This window comes from Mesoplodon mirus (genome assembly GCF_964341445.2).
Source record: "Mesoplodon mirus genome assembly, chromosome: 16".
Taxonomy (NCBI): domain Eukaryota; kingdom Metazoa; phylum Chordata; class Mammalia; order Artiodactyla; family Ziphiidae; genus Mesoplodon; species Mesoplodon mirus.
In genome coordinates this window covers 40,304,702-40,331,867 of record NC_138992.1, presented here as the reverse complement: position 1 = coordinate 40,331,867, position 27,166 = coordinate 40,304,702, and the positions used below count along the sequence as shown (strand labels likewise).

Below are 27,166 nucleotides of genomic sequence, written 5' to 3'. Positions count from 1 at the left end.
CAAAGTTTGGGTTTAATTTACTCTCCACAAAATGATATCAAGAAAAAGTATTAAACAAACCCCCCAAGATTCTGGTTCAATTGCTTTGAGGTGTGTGTGAGAATCAATGTTTGTTTAAAAGCACCCCAGGTAATTCTAATGTACAGCCAGAGTAGAGATCCATAGCATTCCAGTCTTCCAAAACAATGTATACTGGGACCAAAATTTTTTAAAAGCACCTATTTTTATCAGGTACTGACATAAGAATGACATTCTATAATATTAAAAATTAGCTGCTTCAGATTACCTAGGTTCCCTTCATTTTAAAAAGAGGTTAAATTATCAATATAATTTAATAATAAATGAGTGGAGAATCAATAAAAGAATAAGCAAAATCTAGAAAACTTAATTCCTGACAGGGACAGAAAATTTTCCATTTTTAAGCTGCCTTTAAAAAATTTTTATTTTATAAATGAGTAAACCCATCTAACGGTTAATTAATTTGCAGACATCAAAACAACTAGTGTTAGTCATACCTAGCATGTATTATATAATTCAAAATAGGAGTAACTATAACAAAATTCTCATTTTACAAAAATGTGACTATGGAATTTTAAATTATGTAGTAGTGTGACGTAAAAAACATAGACAAAATCTCAATGTGTTTATATAGGTTTTTTTAAGAATCAAAAAGTAATATTTTCCAAATTAGAAGGTTACTATCAAATCATGTGATATGTATAATGCATACACCAATAAAAAGCAAACAAAAGATGGTTAATGTTTCACACATTTAAAATTTTATTTTATAAATAAACTCAACATGTTCTTAGGAACTTGACATTTCCTTAATATTGTCAATTGAGAAAATTAAACCCTGAATTCTTGGGTCTACCACCATACATAGCCTTTTCTTCTATCTAAAGAATAAAAAGGTTTTGCTTACTAACTTATGAGTTTCCGGTGAAATTACCTAGTAAGTACATACCTTCCCAACCTATCGAAAACTGGGGCACTTGGTTTGCTTACATTGTTAAAGAATAAGTCTAATTGAAATGTGTGCGGTGATGTCTCCCTGTGAATGAAACAAAGTTGAAACGTCAGCCTTTACAATAATCAGTTCCTAAATTAAAACAAAAAACAAAGTAAGTACAAATTTAAGAGCAATTCTAGAATTAAGATAAATTATTCCTCATATGTAAATAACAAAAACACGGAGTTAACTGCAATATTTCCTGTAATTTTATGCACATCCAATTCTCAAGAAGTCAACTATTCACTTTGAGTATTACTGAAAAATTTTTGGCCATCAAATATCTTTCGCCTGCTACTTGGACCATTTTAAAATACACAGATATTTAAATTTTTTAATGTATTTTAATGGTAAATGCTAATTAATCATGATATCTAGTTTTATAATTCCTTATATCATTATTCTATTAGCAAAAAGAATCAGGAGTTAACTAACTTTAAGTTATAAATAATAATTACCATTTAATTTCAATTTAACCCACATTTATACAGGACTGTAATAATAATTTGAGCATCAGAGCCCTAAATTGTGACTTAAAGCCCAGATTGAAATTTGTATAGCACTAATTTACATAAATATTTTGATTTTTCTATAGACTTCTATAATCAAGATTAAAGCCTATTTAATTTGCATTAGAATGAAACCTTGCTACACCCTTGCTGAAATTCCTTAGGCTCAACTAAAACCTTGATTTTTAAACAATGCATGCTTTGTTGTTTATTTACAAAAAATCCATATGGTAAAAAGTGTAATGCCCAGAGTACTCTGAAAGAGATTCCCTTATGTATTTCTGGTAGAAGTACAAACAGGTACAATCATTCTGAAAGACAATATGGCAATAAAATTCAGGAGACTGAGAAAATGTTCACACCATTTGATCCAGAAATACTTTTCTCTACAAAGTGTTTCTATGGAAACACTAACATACAAAGACTTTTTTTCAAGAGGAGGTGCATTATACTAATAATTTGAAAACTAAAAACCATCTAATGGTCTCCACTTTAAGAACTAGCCAAATAAATAAGAGTACATTGATTTGTTAGATTATGCAGTCATTAGAAATCATATTTTCAAATAAATTTAAATGATGTTAAGTACTCCTGACATAATGTCGAATGAAATAAAGGAATACACAGAATAGCACGCAGTGGGATCAGAGCAGCATCATACATTTTATCTTACCCAAAATCAACTATATGTGCTCAACAACTCTAGTCTCTCTCTCCTAGCCTTCCTCTTCAAACCAGACCCTGGCCTCCAATATCTCAAGGAAAGGAAAAAGGACTGAAATGCAAATTCTTTCCTCTGGAGGCACCAAAGACTCAGGTCCTGGTCACTGAAAAGCGATTTAAAGAATCAATAGTAATTTGACTTCACTAGACTTTCATCTTAAAACTTGTTGACTCTAAAACCTAACCTCACATAAGATACCACATTTACAAAAAACAAAAAACAAAAAATATATATAAACGCACACATATAAATTTAAAAACACATGGCCTCAAATGTTAAGATTCTCTCAGAATGGAGGGATAACAGGGGTTTTAATTTTACCTGACATAGTTCTGAATTTCAGATTGAGAAAAAATACTATCATAAAGTGTGCTGCACAAATATATCATCTCTAATATTACTTTCAACCTTGAGATTTCAGGCTTCCCAACATCTTACATATTTGTATTACTGAATCAATACTTTACTTTACTGTTCTATAACATACTGTGCATAAAGTTGTTTCTGATAATAATTTCATATTTGGAACTATTAAAACATGAACAGCCATTCACGCCCAGCTAAGAAAAAGGAGAGAGATAAGAAGAGGGGAAATATAACAAATACTCTTACCCACTGAGCTAATGGCAGAGATTCATATTGCCTGCTGTGGTAGCCAGCCTCCAAAATGACCCCCAAAGACCCCTGCTTCCTGGTATTCACACCCCTGTGTAGTTCCCTCCCACACTGTACCAGTAGAATATGTAATCAACAGGATATAGTAAAAGCAGTATATTGAAGTATGTCACAGTATGCCATTTCTGATATTAAGTTATAAAATACAGCGACTGTGGCTTCCTTCTTGGGCATGCTCTCTCACTTTCATTCTTGGATCACTCACCCTGCAAAAAATACATGCTGTGACATAAGCAACCCATAGAAAGGATCTCCTGGCAAAGAACTGAAGATCTGCCAACAGTCATGTGAACAGGCTTCTAAAATTCCCCAGCCTCAGTCAAATCTTCTGAGACTGCAACCCAAAGCCTATATCTTAGTTATAACTTTATGAGGGAACTTGAGCCAATCAAGCAGCTCCCAGGCTTGTGACCCTCAGAAATAGTGGGGGATTAGATTGCTAAATTTGCTACAGTTTGTTATACAGCAACAGATAACTAATAGACCTTTCTTGACCAAAAGCAGTAAAATTAGAGAAGACTGCTGGATACACTATCATTACTCCATCTTTCTCATTCTACACACATAGGAAAAGTAGAAAGAAATACAGGAAAACAGGAGATTTTATTTTCTTACACATGGCAAAAAAGATATGAAGTCAATTACAATGATTTGTCATTATAAATACTAATCATTCTTACTGTTTTGTTTTGTATTTGTTTTACCTTTGAATGACCTGAAAACATTTGAAGATTTTTATATTCACCTCTAGGAATAACCAACTACTTTTCACAATTATGAAGAAATGAGCCCTTAACTTTGGATCTGTACCATTAACAGTCACCCCTGTAGCTGGCTTAACTCTTTCAGGTAATAGAAACTGAGCTATCACAGCATGGACATAACAAAATGTGGCATTGATACGTAAGAGTAACACCTAGGCTACAAGCTAAAACCCCACAGATATATTTATTATACATATTCATGTTTCTATAACCAAAATTTAGCTTTCATCTCCAGTTCATGTAATTAAAATCAGAAGAAGATGATTATTCATGTTACAACAAAGATCAAATTCCTCTGTTTTATGTCAGTTGTTAAAATTATCAACAACTCCACAACAGGGAATTCCCTGGAGGTCCAGTGGTTAGGACTCAGTGCTTTCTCTGCCATGGCCCAGGTTCAAACCTGGGAACTAAGATCCCACAAGCCGCACTGCACGGCCAAAAAATAAAAATTAAAAAAAGATTAAAAAAAAAAAAAAGAAACTACATCAGGAACCATGTCTTACATTTGGTTTATTTCACAAAGAGCCTAAGAAAGAGAAATGATGCTCAAATAACTGCTTGTTCAGTACAACTAATGGTAATGTGAAGCTACATATTTATAAAAAGACACACGCATCAGGCTAAGGAGATCACCAATAAGTCATGAAAACCGATACTATAAAATAATATAATAAAAAATGTAGCAACATAATAAAAGATATATTTCTAAATATTCAGACTCATTCTTACTTATTTTCAAGGAAAAAGTCATGTTAAAAATACTTCATCTACTATACTGTGCCACCCTAGAATCGTTTGGAAAATATAAACCTATTTCCACCAATTAAAAAAAAGAAATGAAGAAAGAAAAACTTAATCTAGTACTCAGGTCAAATAATGACTCTTTTCAAGTTTATAATATATGGATTATAGAGAAAACCTAGAGTCAATTACAATGCAACATAACATAACCATAACTGAATAAAGTTTTAGGTTTTTTGTTTTTAACTTACAAAGTATTACCTTAAATTTTTGCATTTAAGAGTATGTTTCTAGATCAACTTTAGTCAAAAGTACTTTTAAAAAAGAAAACTGACTTACCCATATGCTCTACTGTCAGGCAAGCTGCTATGGGCTCTTACTCCTGGGGGTATGACTCGGACTTCATTGATATAAACCACACATGGAAAACGAACCACATCTATATGAGAACTTTGCTTTAAGAAAAGGGGGGAGAGGAATATACTGTAAGCAAAACACTTTGTCTATTCAAAATTTATTCACTTCAATTTGTTTCATTCAGAATGCCACATATAATTTTAAAATAAACACCACATCATTAAAACAGCGCTATTACATTATTCATAATGGTATTAAAAACCACTCTTAAAAATAGCTGATGATAAAATGTACCTAGTTAAATCTCTCCATTTGTATAACAACATTTCCTGCATCTGCTTCCCTGCTGATGTTTTGCTTAGGCCAATACAGACCTACAATCCTTTACTGGAAACCTCTGGAGCCAGACACCATTCAGAATCCTGACTTTTAGAATTCCTTGGCGGTCCAGTGATTAGTACTACGCGCTTCCACTGCAGGGGGCATGGGTTTGATCCCTGGTCAGGGCACTAAGATCCCGCACACAAGGCAGTGCCGGCCAAAGACAAAACAGAATCCTGACTTTTAGATTTTTAGAAAGCAAATGATACAAACACTACATATTACTTAACACCCCCAGTGGCTTCTGGGGCAGTACCTTGTAACCAAAACATTAATACTTCTGCAGCAACATGTATAAACAGTCACACTGAATAAAGATTATAACTAGCATCATATCAGTTCAAATCAGAGCACATGGCCAGATGTATTTAGGGCAGATTTTTCTGCCTTTTTTTGAATTTCTGAATTATAGATGAGAGATTGTGAATCTCTACTTAAATTAGCTTAATTTACCAAACTTACATACTAGTATCAAGAGATAAAGGGAAGCCATTTAGGCACCGAACAGTTAAGGTAAACCCTCTCAAATTTAAAAAAGGAAAAATATCCACAAACTAAGAATTTATTATAATAACATAAATGGATAGCATAAATTTAGTGTACATTTATTTCTATGTATCATTTGACACAAGATCAGACAAATGTAGTTCTTGCGATCAATAATTTTAAAAGAAATTTTTCACATTGTTTTTTGATGATTGTTTTATATCAGCTTTACCTAGCAGTTCAGCCAAACATCATTACCTAGTGGTCAAAGTTTATAATAAGAATGGTTCATATTATTTGCATCTAGAAAGACTGAGTCCTAAGTGCCTCTTGAAACTACAAAGAATACTGTGCCTATCAACAGACCAAAAGGCTAGTCAAATGAGTCTTTCCTAAAATGTGACAGAGGATGACTTTCCAATTTTGCATTTTAAGCTCAGAGATTAAATATAATTAAATATATAGGTATAGAAATCTTAACATAATGTTAACTATTCAAGTGTACTTTATACTCTCAAAGATATAAAAGAGGGCTTCCCTGGTGGCGCAGTGGTTGAGAGTCCGCCTGCTGATGCAGGGTACACGGGTTCGTGCCCCGGTCTGGGAAGATCCCACATGCCGCGGAGCAGCTTTGCCCATGAGCCATGGCCGTTGAGCCTGCGTGTCCGGAGCCTGTGCTCCGCAATGGGAGAGGCCACAACAGTGAGAGGCCCACATACCGCAAAAAAAAAAAAAAAGGTATAAAAGAAAAAGGATGAATGCAAAGTGTGGCTGATTGCTGGTTGTTTTCCAATACAACTCTTCTTCTAGAAGTTTGAGTTGGACAAAAGTGAACTAAAAACTGCATTTCCCACATCCTGGGAAGCCAGTGTGAACATGTGATTGCTAGATTCTGATCAATGGGATGTAAATGGAAATGATGTAGGCAACTCTGGGTCATGTCCTTAAAGAGAAAATTCAGACTTCAGAAACTCCTGCCACCTCTTCTTCTATACTCTGCTGCCGTTCTAGAACACGTTATGGTAAGCTGTCTTGGACAATGCAGGCAATTCCCTAACAATGGGAAAGGAACCTGTCTCTGACAATGCAGAGCTGTCACATTAGCCCTAGAATACTTAAAACAGATTGAAAGAGAAAACCCTATTTTATCTAACCCACTGTTATCCTGACTTTATGAGAGCAGCTGAAATTGTATCCTAATTATTACAAATATACTGTAGGTATTCAATAAATACTACAGTAGATTTATAGAAAAGAAAAAGCATTCTGCCTCAAACTTTGGTTCTATGTTTCCATCCTGCAGAGAACTCCTCTACTTAAAAAGTCTACTATACAGAAGCTCCTTTGCTTATATGGTTAAAAATTCTCATTAATATTTACAAAGGAAACTTAGAACAAAACTTTATTTATTCTAACCTCCTTCCACCCTGCCCCCTGCTAATTAATGAATGGTATTAGTAGTAGTTAGGGTGTCGTCACTGTGGACCTAAAAAAATGAACTTGAGGTTTTACAAATAGCCTTTCAAAATTTATTTTGTTTATAAGTAGAAGAGCTTCTATATTAGCTGCTACCACTTTTATTCAATATTTATTTTGAAACACTTACTAAATGTCTATAATGTTCCAAGGTATGCTACATCCTGAGAATATAAAGACAAGACATAATCCCTGCCATTAAGGTACAATCTACTGTAGTAGATGAATAGATAAATTGCTATGATACAGACTCACACAGGAAACTATGAAAATTCAAAAGCGTACTTACCTAAATCAGACTGTGGGCAAACATTTGTGGGGGGAAAAGAAGAGTGTCAGGGAAGGCTTCCCAAAAGAAGTAGCACCTGATCTAAGTAAGTGTTTAAGGAAAACAAGAATCAGTGGAACAGAGGGAGAAAGAGCTTTCTAGGCAAAGGGAGAGGCATGTGCAAAAGGAATGCAAACAAGAACTTGGAAGATTCAAGAAATTACAAGCATAGTTCACCAAGGCTAGAGGGCAAAATGTGGGAGGAAAATAGGGCAGAGTAGCTAAACACAATCAAGAATTACAAGAAATAGGGCTTCCCTGGTGGCGCAGTGGTTGGGGGTCCGCCTGCAGATGCAGGGGACGCGGGTTCGTGCCCTGATCCGGGAAGATCCCACATGCCGCGGAGCGGCTGGGCCCGTGAGCCATGGCCGCTAAGTCTGTGCGTCGTCGCGGAGCCTGTGCTCCGCAACGGGAGAGGCCACAACGGTGAGAGGCCCACGTACCGCAAAAAAAAAAAAAAAAAAAAAAAAAAAAGAATTACAAGAAATAAGTTTTTCATTCACTGCCAGAAGTCAACTCCAAAAATCTGTATTGCCATTTAGGACCTCTCTCCTGAGCCCCAGACCACTATACCCAAGTGTCAACTGGACATCTGCATTTGAATGTCCCTCTGGCACCAAAAACTCAACAAGTCCAAAACTAGTGTCCTACATCAGTGATGGCACCACCATCCAGACAATGGCCAAGACAGAAAACATTGTCATCCTTGGATTCTTTCTCATTCTCTCTCACCTAAATAATTCCTTCATCCAAACATCAAGTCCTATTGATTAAACCTCTAAACAGCTCTCAAATCTGTGCATTTCCCTCCATTTCTGCTGTCACTCCTCTGGTTCTAGACACTAGGCCAAATTCCTCGGTCTTATAAACAAGTATGGTCCCTTCTCACCACTCCAAATTTATAGCCCCAACATACCCTGGTTTTCCTCATCTTTATGCTGTCACTCATGCTACGGTCTCTGCTTAGAACCCTTCCACGCTCCTCTCCCAACTCCTTTCAGATGTCAACTTTCTCTTAAAAGCTAAGCCAGATCAAGTCTAGATGAGTGCTTATCAAACTAAATTCTAATTGCTTCTTTTAACTCTCCTGTTGGAGTGGTATTTCAAGAAGACAAGAACCAAGTCTCAGTTTACTGTTATATTCATAGTGCTGAGCATATTCATTTAATGAATGAAAGATTTTTAACAGGTGCTTAATAAGAGTTGACTGAATTGTGCTTTCAAAGTTAAAAATAGTACAATGAAGTAGGGGCTTAAAATATCTAGAGGAGTACCTAAACCTAGGAAAACAGTGGGAAATCAAGGAATGGAAGGTTTACGATTAGAGAGGTACCCAGAAAGTGAAGAACAGACTGATCAGGTTCCATGACTCAGCCACATCTATCTAAGGAAGAAGACATTGTGTGTTTAAAGGTCACAGTATAGCTGTCTCTCCTTACTTTCTTATTCCTGCAACTATCTTCTCTTCCCTATCCTCTCCTAAGGGTAAACTAAGGCTATGTCACCTATTCCTGCCACTTCCATTATCACTGCTGTTTGCATGAGTTCCAAATTGGCTTCCTACTCTAAAATGAAGTAGGACTTTCTAACATCAATAACCCTCATAAGACTGAATTTTAAGCCAGCAATCCCACTCTGGAAAGTAATAAAGAACTAATTAAAGACATATAAAACAATTTAGCCTCAAGAATATCGTACCACTGTAAAAAGTCAGAAGCCTAAATGTATGAGAATTTAATATATAAATAATAGCATTACCACTTAAAGAACTATTACACAACCAATAAAAATGATATTATACAGAATATCTTGGGAAGGAAACAGGATGGCTTGGGACAGGGATAAAAGATTTACTTTTTACTGTACACACTTTTGAATTGGTACCTCATATATGTGTTACCTAGTCAAAAAAGAGAGAATGTTTGAAAATGAAGTTTACTTTTAAAATGTTGTATAGGTGTACTTCTTCATTTATAAAGATGCACAACACATTGTTAGGTGAGAAGAGAAACCAGAAAACAGTATTATAGTTATCAGTACCTTAATGTGTGTGGTGGGTGTATACATTTAAGTGTACGTGTGTATGTATATATATATTTTTTTAATTACTAGAGGACTTGTGAAATATTTAAGAAAGTTGTTAATGATAGATGAGACTACAAAGGTGGAACTATGAAAGCCTTTGCTTTTCTGTAACTTCTAATTATTCTATAATAAAATTAAAATTTACTAAAAATAACATATTTTTTTATTTTTTAAAAAGTGGCATACAAACCACAACACAATTTGTGCACTATTCAAACCCCTTCAAATATTCCCCTTGTGAAACTTGAATAAATGCCTGTCTTCCCTACCAGGTTACAAATTCCTTTGAAAGCAAGTGCAGTAAATTTTGGTTTTTTGTTTTGCTACCTGTATTGCCCCTCCTAGAGCTATGCCTCACCTTCAAAAGTGTTTTTCATAAATAATTGTTAAACGGATTCCCAACTTCCTACTGTGCGAATCTATCTGGTGTCTGACTAAACAAATCAAAAACTAAAATATCTTGTTCCCATCAAAGCCAATTCAAACCCACTTCCAGACTCTTCTATGACTAACAACGGCCCCACCAGTTCTCTAGTTCCACCAGTTCTCTATAACTAGAATTCTATCATTTTTAACTACTCTCACACAATCAGTTGCCATCCTGTCAATTCTACAACCAAAATTTATATTGTACCTATTCCCTCCTCCTTAATCCCACTGGGACACAGCACTGCACAGCTTTAGAGCCAGGAAATGTGCATTGGTATGTCTTAATTCAGCTATGCCACTTTAGGAAAGTCACCTAACTTCTCATGCTCAGTTCCTTATCTATCAAATGGGGATAACTATCTTCCAAAATTGTTTCATGAATTAATGTATTTAAATTACCAAAGCACTGCGTCTTGCACAAAATAAGCATTCAATAAATGATATCAGTGATTACTGCCCATCTGCTAACTCAAGTTTTCATTATGTCTCACCTTTTCTTCCCAATTTGCCACCTCTAATGAACCATTTTAGGCATTACTGATGTACCAATGTACTGGTGTACTAACCTACCTTAATTTTACTAATCATATCATTTGCCTGCTCAAAAACTACTTATTTTTACAAAATAAAGCCCATACTCCTTTGCTGACCATTTATGGAACTCTGTGATTTGGCTTCAAACTGCCTATCAGGGGCCACTTCACACTACTGCTTCAGCATACCCTTCCAAAGGACTGACTACTCCAGGAGAATGCCCTCCTTTCCTATGTATAACTGTGGAACATATTCTCTTCCGCCAAAGACCAAGTTCATACGCCACCTGCCTTGATGAAGGCTTCCCTGATACTCTCAAATGAAAAGTGATCTGTCCCTCCTCTGAAATCACGTAGCCTTTTTTGGTACCACCAAAGGGAGCTAAATAAATATTGACTGGGGTCCTAATATATCAGACACTGATAAGCATTTTGGAAATAAAGGAGACAAACCTCAAGAAATTTCTACTCTGTCTCTATGCACTCATCATAATCTAACTTGAATCATAATTTTGTGGACCTCATGTCCAATACTAGTTATAAACTCCTTGAGAACAAACATCCCAATATTCCATATCCCCAAAAAACCCCTACTCCTACTTCAAGACTCAGTTCAAATATGATCTCTACTAAGCCTTCCTCAATCAATGCCAGAAGGTATTTACTACTGCTCCTATCCTCTCCATGGTCCTCAGTGCTTGCTTAAGAATGAATGAAAACTAGATTTCTAAATATATAGTAAGTGAATGAATGCTAACTTTCCTAAAGTAGTAAACTACTACACTAATTCATCATACGCTTTTCTTTCATTTTTAACTGTTCCCTATTTCTGTACGCGTGATAGGTGTGTTCTTATCCAACTACTGCCTCCACTGTGAGTTTTCTAAAGCCTAGCTGGAACTGCAGTCAGAAAAGTATGGTCAGTGAACAAACAGAGCTAAGTGACCCACATGAAATGAGAGACCACAAGGTAATTCATTGTTAGTAAGATATGCTAAAGTTCCCAAGTATTTGATTTTTACTGACCTATAAACCATTCGTTAAAATAATCAGAAGACCAAGGTTGTCAAACTTTTTATTTAACAAGTACCAAAGCACAAGTGCTACCCACTACCATCCCTACCTCTGAAGACAGAAAAGTTCTCTCTGAAGGTACAAACTACTGTATGTATAGAACAAATAAGCTACAAGGATATATTGCACAGCACAGGGAATGCAGCCAATATTTTATAATAACTTAAAATGGAGTATAATCTATAAAAATTGTGAATCACCATGTTGTACACTTGAAACTAATATTGTAAATCAACTATACCTCAATTTTTTTTTTAAAGTTCTCGAGAAGACTTCCCTGGTGGTACAGTGGTTGAGGCTCCACGCTCCCAATGCGGGGGGCCCGGGTTCGATCCCTGGTCAGGGAACTAGATCCCGTATGTCGCAACTGAAAAAGGACCCCGCTCGCGGCAACGAAGATCCCGGACTCGGCGGAGCCAAATTAAAAAAAAAAAAAAAAAAAAAAAAAACGTTCTCTAAATTAAGTTTACACTGAAAGAGAAATGTGAGCTCTAGGGTTTCTTTGGATTTCTCTATGAACTTCATTTCTGTACGTTCTTGGCCGGTTGACTATTCAACTTACATGTGACACAAACAGTCATGCATTCAGGGGCGCTGAAGTTCATACAGAACGATTACTCTACAACAGCCCACTCTCGCCCCTCAAAACGACAACACAATTGTCCTTTACAGTTGTCCTTTACAGTTTGACTACAGTTCTCTCCTCTTCATAAGTATGCTGCACACAAAGAACGTTCTGGGTAAGTTCTTCTTGTCCTAATGTGTGAAATCTTTCCCAAAGATAAGTTGTATTAAAGTTTCAGGACAAACTGGAGAACACCGCAATCCTAAACCGAATGAGTGTCACATCTAGGTGGCCTAACTCCCGTTAGAAAAGAGACCTAGCAAAAGGGATTTGGGAACCAGGAAGCCAACGTGACCCGCTCGGTCACTAACACTACTGTCAAACACAAGGTGTCCGAGACCCCTTCCAAAACATCACCTGAGGTAAACGTGAGAACCATGATTCTTTTCAAGGCCCAAAGCGGACCCAGGGGGTTGGGGAGGTGGGTGGGGGACCAAAGAAAGTAGAGCAGCCAACTCAACCAAAGACGACGCGGGGCCGAAACTACCGCAGGGAAATGTAGCGGGTGGGGGTGGCTACCGCCACCCACCCCTCCAGACGCGGCGCCCACACCCAAGCTAGGAGGAGGGAGAGTGTGTGTGAGGAATTAAAGCGGCCTCGGCACGAGGAACAGTCGAGACACGCCTAACGATTTTTTGTAAGAGTCCCCAATTCGAGAAACAGGGTCGGAATCAAGTCGCGAAGGCTTACCTCAGCGCTCGGGTGTTTAAAAGTGTCTAAAAATAGCAGCTCCATCGCCGAGTCCACCGCCATGTTTGCCGCGGGCGGGGGAAAGGGGAGGACTTCCGGGGCAGCCCTCCAAGCTCGGCGACGGCGGCTCAGGAGAGGGAGAGACGGCGGTACTTCCTGTGACCAAAGCGCTGGCGCCGCAAGCCTGAACCTATCGCGACGCGTCGCGCTTCCGGAAGTCGCCGGCCCAGCCTTCTCCAGCGCGGCGGAGGGCGCCCTCAGAGCGCCGTGAGGGGAAGAGGAAGAAGGGGAGGGACTACGGCGTCTCCAGTGGTTCAAACCGCGTCGTCCTACCGCGTTTTAGAGCCGCGAGAGCTTCGGTAGGGGTGGAGTGTGGAGCAGGTTTAGGAGAGGCGGAGGAGGAGTGGGGAACGCAGCCAATTCAGGACTCCCGGCCCAGTGAACCGGCCAGCAAGAAACCTTTGCAGGGCTGGCAGGAAAAAGGTGCAGTCAGCGAGGTTGGAAAGTAAGACTTATTTTTAAAAAAAGAAAGGAAACTGTCTCAAAACGAAGAGATTTTTTTCCCCTCATCTGGGAACTGTGCATTGTCAATAATAATACCTAATCCACAGGCTTATTGTGAAAATTTATTTAGATAAAATTTAAAAAATTGTAAAACGTGAAATGCCATGAACAGTTAAAATGTCGAGTGAAAAGTAAGCCTCCCTACCCTGTTAATGAACATTGCAGCAATTGGAATTATTTAGTAGTCTACATTGGCACAAGTGCTTGGGAGAGCAATTAGGAATTATCTAGTAAAATTACATGTGCCTACCCCACTTCTAGGAAAATTCTTGCACATGTGCCCAAAGAAATACCTACAGATACAAGAATATTCATGGCAAAACTTTATAGTTTTAAAAAGCTGTAAACTTAATTGTCATTAATAAGAAATAATCAGTAAACTCTGGTATATTTATGCAATGCACTAGTATAAAACATGTAGAAAGAATGAACCAGTGCTATATCTACTAACATGGATAATCTAACAAATGGTTAAGCAAACACTTATTCTTCACACATTGAAGAATATATAGAATGTAAATAGTTCAAAAGATATAAAATAACAAATTTTTAGGAGCATATATGTTATAAAATTAAAAAGGAATGCACTGGAATGATAAACACTGAAATTTCAAGATAGTGGTGAACCAGAGGGAGATGTAATTGAGAAGTGCACATGGGCTTCAAATGCTTTGTTAATGTTTTATTTTTTAGGTTAGTGGGTGTTTCACAGGTGTGCCTAACATTATTGTTTGTACCTTTCGGTATGTCTGAAATATTTAATAATAAATTAATTTTTACTTTTTTAAGTAAATCTCCCATCCACCTCCTTCCTCAGCCATCCACTTTCCTCTCTATTAGCTAACAGTTGGTCTCTTTCACTATTTGTTTTTTTCAGAGAACCACTTCTTGCATTTATATTTATTACTTTTATCATTTTTGTTTTCTGATTCTTTTGTTTCTGCTTTTGAATTTGCTAATTCCTTCTGCTCTCTAGGCTTATATGCTGTTCTTTAATTTCTATGGTGATACTTAAGTTACTTATATTCTTATTTATTACTGTATATTTATGTCTACCAACTCTTCCGTAAGCTCTGCTTTAACTGTAACTAGTATACCGTGTAGTGCGTTTATTATTGGTATTTTTTCACATAGTCTGATTTTCTTATCTTTGATTTTCTTTTTAACCTAAGTGTAGTGTGAGGTAGCTTTAAAAAAATAATAATATTGGGGGAATTCCCTGGCAGTCCAGCGGTTAGGACTCCAGGCTTTCACCGACAAGGGCGTGGGTTCAATCCCTGGTGGAGAAACTAAGATCCCACAAGAGGCATGGCCTAATAATAGTAATAGTAAACTATTATTTAGAGCAGCTTTAGTTTTATGGGAAATTGAGCAGATAGTACAGAGTTCCTATCTATATATCCCATTTTTTCTATCAAGGATTCCCCTATTATTATTTTGCGTTATTTAGGGGGGGTACATTTATTTTATATTTATTTATTTATTTTTTGGCCGCACTGCGCCGCTCTAAGTTTTCCGACCAGGGGTTGAACCTGGGCTGCCACAGCAGTGAAAGTGCCAATTCCTAACCACTGGACTGCCAGGGAATTCCCAGGATGGTACATTTATTACAATTGATGAGCCAGTATTGATACATTATTATTAATTAAAGTCCATATATTACATTAGGCTTCCCTCTTTGTGTTGCACATACATACTATGTGTGTATTTGAATTTATAGACTATCTCTGAAATAATTATGCAAGAAACTGATCGTTATTTTTGCCTCAAGGGATGGGAGCTTGATGGCTAAGGTACAGAAATATAATTTATTTCCATATACATGTATTACCTAATAAAAAATAAAACTTTTTAAGATGAATAAGAATTGAGTATAAAAAACGTGTATAAACAACTCTTTTGAGAACTTTTGTTGCATAGAACAAAGAAATGAGGTATTCTTTCATGTGTTTGTTGGCAATCTGCATATCTTCTTTGGAGAAATGTCTATTTAGGTCTTCTGCCCATCTTTGGATTGGGTTGTTTGTTTTTTTGATATTGAGCTGCATGAGCTGCTTGTAAATTTTGGAGATTAATCCTTTGTCAGTTGCTTCATTTGCAAATATTTTCTCCCATTCTGAAGGTTGTCTTCTCATCTTGTTTATGGTTTCCTTTGCTGTGCAAAAGCTTTGACATTTCATTAGGTCCCATTTGTTTGTTTGTGTTTTTATTTCCATTTCTCTAGGAGGTGGGTCAAAAAGGATCTTGCTGTGATTTATGTCATAGAGTGTTCTGCCTATGTTTTCCTCTAAGAGTTTGATAGTGTCTGGCCTTACATTTAGGTCTTTAATCATTTTGAGTTTATTTTTGTGTATGGTGTTAGGGAGTGTTGAAAGAATGCTTAACATCATTAATCGTTAGAGAAATGCAAATCAAAACTACAATGAGATATCATATCACACCAGTCAGAATGGCCATCATCAAAAAATCTACAAACAATAAATGCTAGAGAGGGTGTGGAGAAAAGGGAACCCTCTTGCACTGTTGGTGGGAATGTAAATTGATACAGCCACTATGGAAAATAGTATGGAGGGTCCTTAAAAAACTAAAATTAGAACTACCATATGACCCAGCAATCTCACTACTGGGCATATACCCTGAGAAAACCATAATTCAAAAGAGACATGTACCACAATGTTCATTGCAGCTCCATTTACAATAGCCAAGACATGGAAGCAACCTAAGTGTCCATTGACAGATGAATGGATAAAGAAGATGTGGCAATATATACAGTGGAATATTACTCAGCCATAAAAAGAAATGAAACTGAGTTATTTGTAGTGAGGTGGATGGACCTAGAGTCTGTCATACAGAGTGAAGTAAGTCAGAAAGAGAAAAACAAATACCATATGCTAACACATATATGTGGAATCTAAAAAAAAAAAAAAAACCTAGGGGCAAGATGGGAATAAAGACACAGACCTACTAGAGAATGGACTTGAGGATATGGGGAGGGGGAAGGGTAAGCTGGGACACAGTGAGAGAGTGGCATTGACATATATACACTACCAAACGTAAAATAGATAGCTAGTGGGAAGCAGCCACATAGCACAGGGAGATCAGCTCGGTTCTTTGTGACCACCTAAAGGGGTGGGAGAGGTAGGGTGGGAGGGAGGGAGACGCAAGAGGAAAGAGATAAGGGGACATATGTATATGTATAACTGATTCACTTTACTATAAAGCAGAAACTAACACACCATTGTAAAACAATTATACTCCAATGAAGATGTTTTAAAAAAAAAAAAGAAAGAAGTGAGGTAATTGTTGGAGGGGAAATGGAATCAAAGAGTATTTTTAAGATGGAGGATAATAGAGCATGTAGACTGCTGGGAATAAAGCAATGGAGAAACACTGATGATGAAGAAAGAGGGGGGATATTTCAAGAAGCAATGTATTGAGTGGAGGGAGGGATAGTATCTGGTAGACAAGTAAAAAGTGACCTTTGCTAGAAAGAACACCTGCTGCCTGATAACCAGGGGCAAGAAGGAGTCCATGGGTACACAGCAGATGGGAGTAATGATTTAGTATGTGGAAATAAGGGAGTTCCTTTTTGATGGCTTCTGTTGTCTCTGTGCAATCATCAGCTATGATTGAGAGGGCAGAAAGATGTAGAGGAGGTCAAGAAAGAGAGATGTATTAGCCAGACTTCTGGGAGAGCTCAGAATCCCCGATTGGCTATCCATAACCTCTCACAGTGTGTAGGGCCCCAGATTCACTTCTCCTTGCTGACTCTTTCACCTCGTCCCACTCTGATGATTCAGCGATTCCCATCTAGATATGGCTCCCTTAATCCAGAGGTATTTCACATCTCTGTGCCCTTGCTTACATGTTTTCCTCTACTTTGAATATGACTCCCTCAATATGGCTTTCAAAAACCTACGTACAGTTACAATAGTGTCCAAAAGAATGAAGTACCTAAAGAATGAGTTTAACCAATGAGGTGAATAGCTTATACACTGAAAACTACAAAATATTGCCAAAAAAAATTAAAGAAGTCTTAAATAAATGGAAAGACATTCCATGTTCATGAATTGGAAGACTTAATATTGTTAAGATGACAGTATTATCCAAAGCAATCTACAAATTCAATGCAATCCCTATCAAAAGTCTAACAGCCTTTATTTTTTTCCTGAAATGGAAAATCTGCTCCTCAAATTCATATGGGCCACATATGGGCGAGGGGCCACAAATAGCCAAAACAATCTTGAAAAAAAGAACAAATTTGGAGGCTACACACTTCCTTATTTCAAAACTTACTACAAAACTACAGTAATTAAAACTGTGGTAATGGCATAAGGATAAACATATAGACCAATGGAATAGAAGTGAGTCAGAAATAAAAGATTCTCAACATCACTAATTATTAAAGAAATGCAAATCAGAACTACAATGAGGTACCACCTCACACTGGTCAGAATGACCATGATTAAAATGTCTACAAATAACAAATGTTGGAGAGGGTGTAGAGATAAGGGAACCCTCTTACACTGTTTGTAGGAATGTAAATTGGTGCAGCCGCTATAGAAAACAGTATGGAGGTTCCTCAAAAAACTAAAAATAGAGTTGCCATATGATCCAGCAATCCCACTCCTGGGCATATAACCAGACAAAACTATAATGCAAAAAGATGCATGCACCCCTATGTTCATAGCAACACTATTTACAATAGCCAAGACATGGAAACAACCTGAATGTCCATCGACCAATGAATGGATAAAGGAGATGTAGTACATATATACAATGGTATATTACTCAGCCATAAAAAAGAATGAAATTATGCCATTTGCAGCAATATGGATGGACTTAGAGATTATCATACTAAGTGAGGTAAGTCAGAAAGAGAAAAATATCATATGATATCACTTATATGTGGAATCTAAAATACGACACTAATCAACATATCTACAAAACAAAAACAGACTCACTGATATAGAGAAAAGACTTGTGGTTGCCAAGGGGGAGGGAGGGGAGGAAAGGATTGGGAGTTTGGGATTAGCAGAGGCAAACTTGTATTTTTTAATTTGTTTAAATAATGCACTTTTTTTTGGCCACACCACGCAGCTTGTGGGATCTTAGTTCCCCAACCAGGGATTGAACCCAGGCCATCGGCAGTGAGATTGCGGAGTCCTAACCACTGGACCACGAGGGAATTCCCAAACTTTTATATATAGAATGGATAAACAACAAGGTCCTACTGTATAGCACAAGGAACTATATTCAATATCCTGTGACGAACCATAATGGAAAAGAATATGAAAAAGAATATAAGTATGTATAACTGAGTCGCTTTGCTGTGCAGCAGAAATTAGCACAACATTGTAAATCAGCTATACTTCAATAAAGTTTTTAAAATGAGTCAGAAATAAACCTTTACATATATGGTAAATTGATTTTCAACAAGGGTACCAAGACCATTCAATGGAGGAAAGAATAATCTCTGCAATAAATGGTGCTGGCATAACTGGATGTCTATATGAAAAAAAATGAAATTGGACCCTTAACTCATACCATATACAAAAATGAACTCAGAATGGATCAAGAACCTGAATATAAAAACTAAAACCATAAAAATCTTAGAAGAAAACGTATCGCTAAATCTGTATTACCTGGGATTTGACAATGGGTTCTTAGACAGGACACAAAAAACTTGAGCAGAAGAAAAAATAAATTGGACTTAATCAAAATTAAAAACTTTTGTGCATCAAATGACACTATCAAGAGACTGAAAAGACAATCTATAAAATGTGAGAAAATATTTGCAAATTATATGTATAATAATGGTCTATTCTCCAGAATATATAACAAACTCTACAACTCAACAACAAAAAGACAAACCACCCAATGAAAAAATGGGCAGAGAACTTGAATAGACATTTCTCCAAAGAAGTTCAAATGACCAATACATACATGAAAAGTTGCTCAACATCTTAAGTCATTAGGGGAAGACAACTCAAAACCACAGTAAGTTACTTCACACCCATTAGAATGGCTACAGTTTTTTTGTTTTCTGTTTTTAAATCAGAGTTGGTGAGGATGTAGAGAAATTGGAACCCTTGTATATTGGTACAATGTATACTGGTACAGTCACTGTGGAAAGCAGTTTGGCAGTTTCTGAAAAAAAATATGGAATTACCATATGACAGAGATATTACCATATTACCACTGCTAGGCATATACCAAAAGAACTGAAAAAAGTACTCAAATACTTGTATATGAATGCTCATAGCAGCACTATTCACAATGGCCAAAAGGTGGAAAGAAGCCAAATATCCATCCATGAATAAATGGATAAACAAAATGTGGTGTGTATATACTTCCTGCACCACATGGCTCCCTGACTCCTCAGATTTGATATTTTTTATCTGTACTTTGGAGTATATTCAACAGATTAAGGTCTAGTGCCCAACTAGCTTTTGCCATTTCTTCATAGGTTAGTGTCCACCTTCTAGCCTATGAGCTTCTTCCAAAGTAGTGATAATACCCTGTTCCTGGCACACCCTAAATACTCAAAAATGTTTATTGAATGAATGGATTCCTTTTTCACTATTTCAAATCAGATATAGAATTATGTATTATGCATGGTTTATATACCAAATGCTTGGATTGTACTATTCTTTTTCTTTCATTTCTGTCTCTTTTGCTCATCAGATTAGAAACTCCCCCAGAACAGTGCTCTGTAAACAGCCCACAGTAGCTATTGCTGTTTTACCAGCTACAGTGTCTTTCCTTCTTTGATTTTCACCACCCTGCAGTGAAAAGAGCCATTTGAAGAAAAACAAGAATTGCCTCTAATGTGAAAAGCAACTTATGCAAATCTGAACACTTGCCAGGGGCAATGTGACAGAAAGGCAGAGATGGTGGGAGAGAGCTAAGCAGCCCACAGTAAGTCCATGCTGCATTTGTTTGATAACAGATGAGCTCTTTTCCAAGGTGACTGACATGCACATCAGTACACAGAGCAGGAGGAGGGTTGGAGTGAACTGCCAAGCATTTCAGCCTCTCCAGAGAGCAAGTACATCAAGAACAACTGAGTTGGGAGTCTGGCAAACTGCCAACTGCACGACACCCATCCACCAGTGGGAACACAAAGGGCCTTCATTTTCCTCTCTCTCTGAGCACACTGATTAAAAGTAACAGCTGCCCCCTTTATCCATGAGACTTTATTATGATAATTCCCTACAAGCCAAGGGCTTGCTGTGAAACTTCCACATCATTCTTCAGAATGTAGTCTGGAGATTACCTAAAGATTTGAGAAGCATAGATTGTAAACTATTATCTACACAAAATATCTCAAAATAAGCACACCCATTAGTGCCAGTTGTTCAGAAAGTTTCAATGACCCTAGCTATTTTCCAACTCTTTTCCAACCTCATAAAGGCATAACACTCTGGGATCCTGTCTATTTTATCTTATTTTATTTTATTTTATTTTATTTATTTGGCTGTGTTGGGTCTTCGTTGCTGTGCGCAGGCTTTCTCTAGTTGCAACGAGCGGGGACTACTCTTTGTTGCGGTGCATGGGCTTCTCAATGTAGTGGCTTCTCTTGTTGCGGAGCACAGGCTCTAAGCGCGCAGGCTTCATTAGTTGTGGTGCGTGGGCTCAGTAGTTGTGGCTCACGGGCTCTAGAGCACAGGCTCCGTAGTTGTGGCGCACGGGCTTAGTTGCTCTGTGGCATATGGGATCTTCTCAGACCAGGGCTCAAACCTGTGTTCCCTGCATTGGCAGGCGGATTCTTAACCACTGAGTAGGTGGTAATTTTTTAAAAAGATCATCCACCACTGATAGTTTGAGAAACACTGGTCTGGAGGAATTCAACCTCTGATAAAACTTCAGGGCTTCCCTGGTGGCGCAGTGGTTGAGAGTCTGCCTGCCGATGCAGGGGACACGGATTCGTGCCCCGGTCCGGGAAGATGCCACATGCCGCGGAGCGGCTGGGCCCGTGAACCATGGCTGCTGAGCCTGCGCGTCCAGAGCCTGGGCTCCGCAACGGGAGAGGCCACAATAGTGAGAGGCCCGCGTACAGGAAAAAAAAAAAAAAAAAAAAAAAAAACTTCAGCTTTACCTCGCTTCAGGAGAGAGCTAGGGAAAATGCATTCCTCAGTCTCTCTTTCCTCCCACACTCTGACCTCTGTTTCTCCCTTGGGCCAAACCCAGTTAGAAGCCAGATGGCAGAAAGGCCCAGGTGATACATTGTACAGCCAACCAGGTCATGGAGCAGGGCAGAGAAGGACAGGAAATGGATCTGGTGGAGCAAACAGAGAATTAGCTGTGCTCTGGGCTGTGACACTCACTCACTGTGTGACCTTGGGAGAGTTACTTAGTCTCAGTGATCTTCAGTTACCCCCATCCCATAAAATGGGGATCCTTAGACCACCATCCACTTATTCCACCACTCTTCATTAACTTGCTTAAGCCAGAGACCTGGCAGTCATTCAGGTCTCATCCAGTCAGTCCTGAGCATCTCACCTCCATGATGACATTCACACGTGGCCCCTCCTCTCCATCCTTACTGCCCTCCCTGAGCTGCGCTCCTCTGATTTTGTCCATTGTACTGCAGCAGCCTTCTGACTGGTCTTGCTCTCCTCCAATGCATCCTCCGGAATGACACCTGAAGGATCTTTTATTTTTTTTTAAAGATTTTTTTGGATGGGGACCATTTTTAAAGTCTTTATTGAATTTGTTACAATATTGCTTCTTTTTTTTTATGTATTGGTTTTTTGGCCCCCTAGGCATGTGGGATCTTAGCTACACGAACAGGGAACGAACCCGCACCCCCTGTATTGGAAGACGAAGTCTTAAGCACTGGACCGCCAGGGAAGTCCCCTGAGCGATCTTTTAATATACAGATTTGGCCAACTAATTTCCTAGCTTAAGTACAGAATTTGAGAGTGAGCATTTAAAACTACATAAGTGTTTAGAATGCTCGAGTGGTTTCGTTTTGTTTTGGTTTTGGTCCTCAGGTTATAAATGTTTTCTTATGCTTCTAATCATGCTCTTTTCCTCTGAAATGCCCGTGCCCCTTCTTTGCCAGCTAACTCCCTATTCATTTTTTAGAACTTGGGGAAATTTGTCTGACCACCACACCCACTACAAGCAGGGGGCTCCTAAATGCTCTTACTGTACACTTTATTACATCACTTATTCCTGCACTATAATTAAACTTCCTTTTAGAAACTGCAAACCCCGTGAAGGAAGGAACTGCACAATTTTTATGGTCGTATTTCCCTGCCTAATAGTACCTGAACACAATTAGTACCATATATATACATACACACACACACACACACACACACACACATATATATATATACCCTCTATATATAGTTGAATGAGTTGTTGAATAAATGAGAATTGGGATGGTCAGCTAAGTCTTTATGGAAATGGAATTTGAGGTAAATGGTTTCTGAAGAATAGATAAAATTGAGATGGCCAAAGAGGAGGGGAGAGAGTTTCTGGTTGGTTTAACAAATTGAGCAGAGGCAGAAAGACCAGTGTGATTAGTGAGTAGATGAGTTTGAATGTAGGAGCTAAAGGTGGGAGAGGTCAGTTGAGGTCCAATGGAGGATTGCCGTGAATTCCACACTGGAATTTATTTTGTAAACTGGGAGTGAACTGAGGAGTTGAGGTTGAGCCTTGACTTTTTTTTTTTTTTTTTTTGCGGTACGCGGGCCTCTCACTGTTGTGGCCTCTCCCATTGCGGAGCACAGGCTCCGGACGCGCAGGCTCAGCGGCCATGGCTCACAGGCCTAGCCGCTCCGCGGCATGTGGGATCTTCCCAGACCAGGGCACAAACCCATGTCCCCTGCATCGGCAGGCGTACTCTCAACCACTGCGCCACCAGGGAAGCCCAAACAGACTGTTTATAATGCTTCCAGTTTCTATATTTATTTCCCACAATTTCAAGTAAAATTATTTGTAAAGTTTGGAAAACTCTCTTAGGCTGTGAGTTTCTTGAAAGTCAAGAACTGTCATATCTTTGAACCCTTTTTGCCTGGTACATAGTGGGTTCTAGAAATGCTGATTTGATGAAATTAGAGCAGGAAGTTTTGATTACACTTGTGTAGGAGTGTAAAAATGGGAACAATACACTTTTTTTGGAACATCCTTGTCATAGCAACAGTAAACAATTACAGATCACAAAGGAAAGTGAGACTGAAATTCACCTGGAGGGACAAAGGAGTAAATTTTTTAATGGTTAAATCAATATTTGGTTTCTTAAAAGAGGTGATAACCCCTTATAGTGTATGTCTTACAATGTAAGCAAACTCTACCAGGAAGCAGGAATTTTGTCACAAATAATAGAAAACCAAGCTCAATTGGTTTAACAGTAAAGGGAATTTACATACAAAATGCCCAAAGGTAGGGCTAACTCCAAGCCTAACCCTGAGGACCAGTTTCTTGCTGTTTGTACACTGCCTTTTTTGTAAAGTTCCTGGGATAGCTTGCTTTCTCACATCCAGCAGGAGAAAGCCAACACAGTTCTTCCATCAGCATTTTCAGGAAAAATTCTGATTGGACTGGTTCTGTCAACTGCCTACCCCCAACCAAGCACTGTAGCCTATTGGATGGAACACTCCCAGGCTTAGCCTAGGTTATATGTGTCATCCCTGGATTCAGAATAGAATCAGTCTCCCCAGAACCTTAGGATTCCAAAAAGGAAACTGAGGATTGGAGGAAAGGAGAGGATGAGAATATTGCTGGGAAGTCAACTGACAAAAGTCCACTACATAAACTATCTTAAAGCCACATTTTAAAATCCACCTCATGTTTATGGTCTAAAGCCCAAACTCAGTTATACTTAATATTAGTCCAGTGGGTTGCTCCTCAAAGAAAAAGTCCTCTGATCAAACAAAGCTGGCACATAATTTATACTGTAACCCCCTCTTAGAGGTTCCCTTTGCTCACTAGTTTAGCGAAGGCTTTGAGAAATGCTTTGGCGGAGAGGCCGTTGAACTTTGTTTAGTCAACTGTTTCACAAGCTTCTTTGACTGAAGAAACCTCTTTTTGAGCAACACCTATTAACAGCCATGGAACAATGGAACGTGTTTTGAAAAGGACTGTGTCATTGCAAAAGTCTGACGTCTTCAGACTCGACTCTGTCTTTGGTGGCAGCAACTTCTTTCTACTTAGTCACCAACTCAACAATTACAGAGGGCTTCCCTGGTGGCGCAGTGGTTAAGAATCCGCCTGCCAATGCAGGGGACATGGGTTCGAGCCCTGGTCCGGGAAGATCCCACAGGCCGCGGAGCAGCTAAGCCCGTGCGCCACCACTACTGAAGCCTGTGCACCTAGAGCCTGTGCTCTGCAACAAGTACTGCACTGCGAAGCCCATGCATGAAAATGAAGAGCAGCCCCCGCTCACCACAACTAGAGAAGGCCCGCACGCGGCAACAAAGGCCCAACGCAGCCAAAAATAAAGAAAGAAATAAATTTATAAGAACAAACTATTTCAGAAATTACAGAACCAGGAGTGGTTTTGCAACCAGAAGATTGAATGCTGTTTTACAATTTTTTAGCAATATGAGATTATTGTGTCAATTTCACGAGCCTTTTGTCTGCCAATAATTGCCATTCTTAATCTTTTCTATCTCGTTTGTGACACGGTGGTTAGAAAGAAATGAAACAGTATTAAATAGTCATCTCTGGGAATAGCAAACTGTTAAGGACACTGTCACAGGGTAAATTGTAGACTCTAAAATCACAAGAGCTTTACAGGAAAATGACACCCAGACTTTCCAATATTCCCAGAAAATGTTCCCTGTTAAAAACTGTCCTTAATGATCATGAAGAACCTAGGGGAAAAATGGGAATAAAGACACAGACCTACTAGAGAATGGACTTGACGACATGGGGAGGGGGAATGGTAAGCTGTGACAAAGTGAGAGAGTGGCATGGACTTATGTACACTACCAAACGTAAGGTAGATAGCTAGTGGGAAGCAGCCGCATAGCACAGGGAGATCAGCTCAGTGCTTTGTGACCACCTAGAGGGGTGGGATAGGGAGGGTGGGAGGGAGGGAGACGCAAGAGGGAAGAGATATGGGAACATAAGTATATGTGTAACTGATTCACTTTGTTATAAAGCAGAAACTAACACACAAAGATGTTAAAAAAAAATAAACTGTCCTTGCTCCACTCCCATCCCTATTTCACAAAGTGAAGAGATCTCACACATGTCTTGGTAAAACATCTTGTGAGAATGTCCCCTTTATAAAAAAAAAAAAAAAAAAAAAAAAAAAAAGGGGTAGGTGCTAAATATGCCATTACCATTAGTAAATTTTCTCCAAAATATCTCATGGATTTAGAGGGCATTGGAGAAAAAAAGTCCAAAAGTGAGTAATGTAAAAGAAATGTGAAAACTATGATTCTTTATCAAAAAGTAAAAGAAATGTGGGCACAGATGAAATTCCCTTTGATATCCAGTGAAGGGCTTGAATGGTGTCAGATTCCCAGTGGTTAATAATCTAACCTGCTTGGGGCCTCATATGATTCTTTATTCCTTTCCTGCCCTCACCCACTAGCTTTGTTTAGTTCTCCTCATCGTGATACCTCAGTCTTCGGTAATGTATTTATATGAAATGCCCAATTTCAGACTAAACTCTGGTTTCAGAGACTTTTTAAAACATGTTCCAACAAATCAATCAAGTGCCCAGCAAGGTATATGGTCTTTTATGGGCAACACAGCTGCAGATTTGCTTATTTCTGCAGAAATCATTGCTTAGTTGGTAGGCCATTTGGCTTTAGTTTTTTTAATTCCAATGATCATTTAAACAATCCTTCTAAATCTATATTCTTATCCACAATGCTGTGGTCCAGGAAAAGCAAAGGGAAGTGTGATGTTTGTGGAATGAATTATGGTCATGTTTTCTTCAGCAGCATATATATTCTTGCTGAATCTTGCATGATGTATTTGTAGAGTTAGCTTCTAGAACTCCAGTTTGTATTATGATAGTAACTAGAAATGTGGTTCTAAAGCCAAAAGGTGGAGATTTCATTGGAATGCAAAAGAGAAAAAATGTAGCTAAATTTGTAAATATTATTTGAGTTCATTCCATGTACCAGGAATTATACCAGGCACTAGAGATTCAAAGATGAATAAAAAATATTTTTTGTCTCACCCAGTTCAATCCCTCATCATCTTTTCACCGGCCTGTCACATTAGTATTTTGACTAGACTCCCTCCCTCCAGTCTTACCCCTCTTTAAGCCATCGGCTACACTGCAGCACAGCAGCCCATCTGAAATGTAACTCTAACCTGCATTAAGCGCAAATTCTTTAGCATCATAGCCAAGAATGTCAAGACACTCCTCTCTCTGTCTCCTGTCACTCTTTGCCTTGACATTTATGTTCTAACTGTATCCAGCTCCTTGAGCTATCTGTGCATGTGTCATATTAATTTACACCTCTGAGCCGTTGCTCAAGGCCTGAGCCTCTGCCAGGCTTGCCTTTCTCAGCGCCTTCTTCCAGGTCAATTTTGTTCTTTCTTCAAGGTTCAGCTCATTTCCTCCATGAAGCCTTTCCTGAATGTGCTGGGTACTCTAAGTTCAACCCTATGTCTGGGCAATCTTCTAACATGGTACCCTGCATATTATATTAAAATTATGTGGGCTTCCCTGGTGGCGCAGTGGTTGGGAGTCCGCCTGCCGATGCACGGGACGAGGGTTCGTGCCCC

At 38.5% G+C, this 27,166-nt stretch overlaps 1 protein-coding gene across 2 annotated transcripts in view; it reads right to left on the bottom strand.

Moving 5' to 3' along the window:
* VIRMA (vir like m6A methyltransferase associated) overlaps window positions 1-13,021 on the bottom strand; it is a 61,376-nt gene extending 48,355 nt beyond the window's left edge. Inside the window, exons 1-3 of one of the 2 annotated variants that reach the window (XM_082600799.1) lie at window positions 12,893-13,021; window positions 4,768-4,883; window positions 968-1,054 (exon numbers count right to left, since the gene is read on the bottom strand). In XM_082600799.1, coding sequence (XP_082456925.1) covers window positions 968-1,054; window positions 4,768-4,883; window positions 12,893-12,955 — 266 coding nt within the window. In that variant the 5' untranslated portion in view covers window positions 12,956-13,021. The remainder of the gene's footprint in view (window positions 1-967; window positions 1,055-4,767; window positions 4,884-12,892) is intronic. The other variant, XM_082600798.1, reaches the window with a different exon arrangement.
* Between the last annotated feature and the right edge of the window lie 14,145 nt (window positions 13,022-27,166).